The sequence below is a fragment of the Lagopus leucura genome, unplaced genomic scaffold (genome assembly GCF_019238085.1).
Source record: "Lagopus leucura isolate 7727_CA_CO unplaced genomic scaffold, USGS_WTPT01 Super-Scaffold_100014, whole genome shotgun sequence".
Classification (NCBI taxonomy): domain Eukaryota; kingdom Metazoa; phylum Chordata; class Aves; order Galliformes; family Phasianidae; genus Lagopus; species Lagopus leucura.
The window spans coordinates 1054501-1061236 of record NW_024962268.1 but is presented as its reverse complement, the minus strand read 5'-3'; the positions used below and the strand labels follow the sequence as shown (position 1 = coordinate 1061236).

Below are 6736 nucleotides of genomic sequence, written 5' to 3'. Positions count from 1 at the left end.
CCTGAGTGCAAAGGCAGTGGAGCTCCAGCACCGCCGTGCGGGGTTGGCGGGAGCCGGCGGGTGCTGTCATCCCACGGCCGCGCCGGGGCTGTTCCTTCCGCTCTCTCCCCGCCCTTCTCCCCGCGGCAGACGTGCTCCGGCCGGCGCACAGTTCTCGGGGCAGCGGCCGTCGAGGAAGCTGAGGGGAGCCCCGCGGGTTCCGGGGCACGGGACTAAGGGGCGCGGAGGGAGGCATCTGGCGGTTCGCGCCGTGCCTGTCTGACCGCGGGCGGGTAGCTTGACCCTTCTCTTGCAGCTGCGGCGCGGAGCAGCCATGTCCGAAGGACGCGCCGCTGGCGAGTGGGAAATCGACGTGGAGAGCCTGGAGGGGGAAGCGACCGAGGGCGTCGGCGCTCCGAGGGAGGAGGAAGAGGAGGAAGGCGAGGAGGCGACGGCGGCCCCACGGCGGGGCGGCGGCAGTGAGCCGCGGAAGCTGAGCCGCACGCCCAAGTGCGCCCGGTGCCGCAACCACGGCGTGGTGTCGTGCCTGAAGGGACACAAGCGGTTCTGCCGCTGGCGCGACTGCCAGTGCGCCAACTGCCTGCTGGTGGTGGAGCGGCAGCGGGTGATGGCCGCGCAGGTGGCACTGCGCCGGCAGCAGGCCACCGAGGTGAGGCGGATCGGTCGGGTCGGGAGGTCGGGTCAGGACAGGACGGGGCGGGTGGCCCCGGCTGACGGCGCCGCCCGCCCGCTCTCCTAGGACAAGAAGGGGCTGGCCGGGAAGCAAGCGAGCCTGGAGCGCAAAGCTGTCTACCAGAGGCACGTCCGGACGCCCAGCCTGCTGGCCAAGAGCATCTTGGAAGGTAGGTCCGGCGACGCCGAGCCGCGAGTGCGGCTGAAGTCGGCGGGGCTGCCTCAGCCGAAGTAACGCGGAGCGGCCTCTGCGCCGCCTGGGCGCGGTGCCGTCCGGCTCCTCCGCGGCTCCCGCTCTGCGTGGGTGGAATCGGCGCGGGAGGACCTCAGTTCCCCCCTCAAATAACGCCTGAAATGTTAGCGGCGGTAATCTGAAATTTGAGAGTTAGTGTTACAAGCCGACATTCTTCTGACATGAGTACCCAGCCGTGTACTGCGGTGCCGGGCAACTCATTTGCGGCCGTATCCATCAGCAAAGGAGTAAATCAAACCGCTTTCTTTCTGAAGAGAAAGCTTAACACAGCAGCTCTGTTTATTGCGTTACCAATGGTGAGGTAGGCACGGCAGGCTGCTCGGATTTTTTTTCCTGCTGAAAATGTCAGCTGCAGAAACAAGATGTTGGAAAGATCCATGTCTTAATGAGCATATACATGTATAGTTCTCTCTGTCTCTTCGGGTCAAGCCCCAGTTTATGTCTGTGGCTGCTTTAATTATTTTCCAAATTGTAGCCTTGTAGCATTACAATCATCAAGTTCTTTTTATTATTGTTATTATTATTATTTTTCAATAGAAAGCTCTTTTCTTTGCCTGTGTGTACAGTTCTGTCCTGTTAAACTTTTCTCTAATTTTCTCCTTCAATTCATTCTTTAAAAAAAAAAATCTCTTTTTTCATGTATTTATCTTAACTTTCTTTTTCTTTTCTCCTAGTTCTCCTTGGAATTTTCTACCATCTGTAACAATATGATCATAGTGATTCATCTTTAGAGAATAGGAATGGCAGCAGCTATAGGTATAGATATCTTTCTTGGCAATGGGGAAACTGTGTGAGTGGGACTGAATACGGGCAAAATCCTCTTCTTGCTCTTGTAATCAGTTCCATAATTCTATAGGATTACCTCACTGGGTAGAGCAAACAGGATCGGACCCTGTCAGTTATGTTAAATTAGTACATTAGCTGAATGCACTGGATATTTGTTTTATTAATGTAGTACTTCAGTTCTGAGTAGGTGGAATATTTGAGTACTTGTTTACCATGTTTATTAAAAATACTGCATTGTTAAGCCGTGCGGTTCAGTACTGATCATAATGCATGGCAGGGTATTGCCTTTTTTCAGTCTGCTGCTTCCAATGGCCACTGTGAATGGCTGCTCAGCTAGCTCTGGGGGAAAAACGCAGGGCAGAGCCTCAGGGCTGGCTTCTCTGCATGCAGGGAGTGGGGAAGGATGTGCCTGAGGGCGCAGGGATGGCAACTGAGGTGGCACGGTGATGAGGGTAGGAACTGCACAGGGTCTGCAGAACGTGCTCTGAAGGGAGCCCCTGGTGCAAACACAGCTATCATATTTCTCCTGCATGGTTCCATTCCTAATGCTACTTCGTTGTTTTAGGTTACCGTCCTATTCCAGCAGACGCTTACCTGAGAGGAAACTCACCTTTGCCACCCCCTGTAAGTGACAGGATGAGAAAGAGACGGGCTTTTGCTGATAAAGAGTTGGAGAACATTATGCTAGAAAGAGAGTACAAAGAAAGAGAGATGATGGAAGCTACACAAGCAGCTGCCCTCTTCCTCCCGAACCGCATGGTGCACGGAGCTGAATACAATGCGTACAAAACCGCCTTCAGCCCTGCTCAGGTTGATGCTCCCGGCAAGGAGTTCTGCAATTTCTTACCAACGTGCCTTGATCTAACCATGCAGTACTCGGGATCTGGCAACATGGAACTTATTTCTTCCAATGTCAGTGTAGCTACTACCTACAGGCAGTATCCCCTGCCTTCCAGGTTCTTAGTGTGGCCGAAGTGTGGCCCCATTAGCGATGCTCTCCTCTACCAGCAGTGCCTGCTGAACGCTACCACTGTCCAAGCTCTCAAACCGGGGACAGGCTGGAACGCCAAGGTGGCACAAAGCCCGGAGTGTCCGAACACTGAGCAGGACATCATGTCTCCGAAACTGGAGAATCCACTCCTTCTGACCCACACACCTGACATCCAGCAGGCATGCAGTGAGGTGCCGTGCCTTCCCCAGGAGGCTCGGGAGAGGTCAGCCTTCTCTCCTCCAAAAAGGACTTTCTCTCAGATTTCCGATAAGGATTCTCTGGCTCCTCAAGAACAGGCACTGAGCAAGGTCAGCAAAGACACGGCCAAGCCCGCTCCACCTATCAAATACAATCCATTTCAGTCACTGTTCCCGCAGACATTTCCAGACAAATCGGGAGCAGAGCTGAGAGCATCGTTTATGAAAGAGACTTTTGAAGAAGCATCTAAGAAATATAGGGAGTTCAGCATTAAAGAGAACCAGAAATACAAGTTTACTATAGATAAATGTACAAAAGACTTCTTTGGACCCAAACAGGCCACAACAAAACTGTCAGCAGCTGAGCCACTGTCGTTTTCAGTTGAATCCATCCTTAAATGACCTTGTGCAGAGGCTAATGTCACCCAGTGAATAAACTGCAACATCAGTGTAGAGAGCTTGTGTGCTTCGCCTTCTGCAGAATTACTACTGCCCACCTTTTCTCTTAAAAGATTTGTAGAGAGAAGTTTCTGCTGTAAATGGTAATTCTTTCTTTTTTTTTCTCAAAATGGCATACATAAATGTTGTTTATACAAACATGCATGTTTTCAGAAGAAAAGTGAATTTATTTTTAAAAATTGAAATGGCACATACAGAAGACTGTAGTGTTCTTTTAAGTAGAACTCCAGACCACTCAATAAAATGAGTTTACCTGCAAAAACAGATCTTTGCCCTGCCAGTAATATCCCCTGATCTTAGTTGTGTCTCTAGTCTCTTGCAATCAAGTGTGCTCTGCTGTCAGAACACACCTATTCCTTTGTGGGCTGGTACCGATGTACTGAGTTATCTTGGTGGGGTATGTGGTCACCCTGCTTTCACCTTCGAGTACCTAAGGGAAGAGATGCATGTAGACTAGTATGAATTAGAAGGCTTCTGTTAGTAACTGAAATTTGCTGTTCTTAATTTGAAGGTGAAGTGCTTGCTAGCAGAGAGACTGACTTAGCCCATACCTCTCTACAAAACTTCTGTTCCTAAAGCAAAGACTTACTGGGTAGACTGTGTTTGGGGATAATGAGCTTTTTGGGTTTTTTGAGTCTTTTGGGGATAATGAGTTTTTTGGGGTGAGTTTTTGAATAAAAAATCCTCTTTTTTAAATTCAGTTTTTGAATAAATGCTTTTATTTTGAATAGATGCTTTTGGCTGACTTTGCTGTTCCTCTGGGTTTTCACTCCTTAGAATATTTCCATCCTAAAAACATTTAATTCTGACCTGCAATAGTCTGAGAGTCTCGAGCTGTGGTAATTAGAATGACTGTAAAAATGGTGCACAGAATCCTTATTGCTAGTGAGAAGTCAAGTCATGATCTCTCTGTTTTGTAATTCTGGGCCCTTTTGCAGGGGTAATAGAAAGAAAGCAGTAGAATTTACCCCAGAAAGTGAGGTGCCCTTGGTGCTGTGGTTACAGAGTTACAGCTCTCACTGTAACTGAGCTCAAAGGAAACTTTCTGAACTTGTGGTATTTTGAGTTTTTGCCTGTATTTCACCATTGGCATTTCCACTTACTGCTGGTACCTCGGTTACTCCTGTTAACATTTCAACCCAGCAGAAGCTGCTTGGTCAGCTGAAGGGAGCTGAGGTTGTTCTTGATTTTTGTTATTTTCTAAGGGCAAATTCTATTTGATGTTTCTAGGCAAAATCTCTAGACTCAGAATGGTTTGGGTTGGGAGGGACCTTTAAGATCATGTAGTTCCAACTCCCCTGCTATAGGCAGGGACACCTCCCTGTAGACCAGGTTGCTCAGAGTCCCATCCAGCCTGGCCTTAGCACCTCCAGGGAGAGGGCACACTATTATTTTCTGATCTTACAACATTCACCATACAGCCTGAACGATCATTTTGCTGTAAATAAATCTGAACACGAGCATTGCTCACTCTGCATCTCTGACCACGTTTGGCGTCGGTGCTGAGTGGTGTCGTGGGGGGACAAGCTGCTATTTGTGCATGGGGTGAATTGTTTGCCAGGGTGCTTTTCTGAGACCAGTGAGTGGCTTGATGCTATTGCCAATCACGTCGTTCAAACAGCAAGCTCTGCCTTTTGCTTGGAGAAAAAGCATTTTAACACGTGTAAATTTTGTATGACTTGTCTTTTAAAACAAATAGAAAAGAAACATGTTGTTTTAGGCAATAATAATAAATGATAACACAAACTTAACAGGATTTTGACACCAGCCAGAGTTTTACTTTACAGAATCATTCATACTGACCAGACTTTGCCTGCCTGGAAACACATCTCCAATGCAATGAATCGCTTTTTCACATGCTCAGACTCTGTCTTTTGCTCAGCTGCCATTAGAGGGAGATGGACCTTGCTTGGGAGCCGGGGCTTCTCATCAGTCAGTTCGGCAGTCACACCAAGCTGAGCAGCTTTTACATGGGGCAAAATTCTTCACACTTAATATTAATTTGCTTTCACCAGAGCTTTCCTTCTTTGGCTGAACTGGACATAACATACTAACAATAAGTTTTAATTCTATCAGAGTTGCTTTGTTATTACAAATATGAATCATTTTGTTGTTCAAGCTGCTGGAGTACAGTAGGATGGCAGATGAAAGACAGTTCAGGAACACATAGTAAAGCAATAAGTACTGTAATTAGTCCTCCATAAACACATTTTACTTTTTGCCTGACAATGAGCACATCTAACACCATTCAATTTTGCATCTGAAATATTTTTTAAGGAAGTCACTTGTCTTTATTTATCATTACAAAAGAGACCAGAAAACCACAGCCCTCCAAAACACTTGCCATCTCTTGACTTTTTAAAGAGCCAGTTCAACTAAAGGGATGAAAACCCTCAAAGCACTCAAAATACACAAAGTACTAACCTATACCTATCTATATCATGCACACACATAGACGTGGGCAGAGGCATATACACACATACATCGACATACACACACGTATGCATACACATATGCATACACACACACCTACATGTACACATACACATGAAGAGACCCACAACCTATGTCTGTGTTCCAGATGATTCTGCCTAAAGCCCAGCCATCAGAAGAGGAGTGACATTTCTATTATTACTTTAAAAACGTGATTGTTAAAGTGAAACTGGAACAAATTTTGCCTGCTTCATTTAACAAATCAGTCTCACTGGAGTCAGCATTTGGCCACACCATCCCGCTTTCACTTGCTCATTTCTTGTTTCATTAACCATTTTTGCTTGTACTTTGTTTCCTTTCATAAAACCTGGGCTCTCCTTAAACTGTTGAAAGCATCTTATATGCCTTGAATGCATGTTGCTATTGAATCAGTTCTCCTTATGTTGGTTAAAAACATGTATAAGGATTGTTGGAGGATTATTAGTTTGAACAGGCAGACTACTTGTGATTTTCCTCATGCATCTTCACAGTGGATGCATAGCTCTCCTCCCTCAGTCTGCTGCATGTTTCCCTGGACCAGAAGCAGAGATTTGTCCATGTGTGCTGGTGGAGCTGTACAAACTCAGGAAGGGGAGGAGAAGTCATTGCTCTTTCTCTGTGGCCAAAAATGTGATGTGAGACCTGCATGAGAAATCGCTCAGTGCTAGGCAATGAATTCCTTGCAGTATATAAGCTGTTAACATCCTATGCTCCCTATTCCTTAAACACAGTGTTTGTGGCATTTGCTGTACGTGTGGGTGCCTGCACCTCTTGTTCAGAACCACCAGCTTTCTCTGGATATAGCATGCACGTTTCTGCTGTGCTCATGATGTCAGATTGCATTTCCCTTTGCATCCCCTCAACTTTTCTTACACGATGGTGGAACATGCTGGGAAGTTGGCTCTG

The 6736-nt window shown here is 47.1% G+C and overlaps 1 protein-coding gene across 1 annotated transcript; it reads left to right on the top strand.

Moving 5' to 3' along the window:
- Positions 1-273: 273 nt before the first annotated feature.
- On the top strand, positions 274-3684 carry DMRT2 (doublesex and mab-3 related transcription factor 2). The gene is made up of 3 exons (XM_042875415.1): positions 274-649; positions 740-842; positions 2277-3684. Exons 1-3 carry the CDS (start codon positions 314-316, stop codon positions 3299-3301), a joined length of 1464 nt encoding a protein of 487 aa, XP_042731349.1. The 5' UTR covers positions 274-313; the 3' UTR covers positions 3302-3684.
- The last annotated feature ends 3052 nt before the right edge of the window (positions 3685-6736 follow it).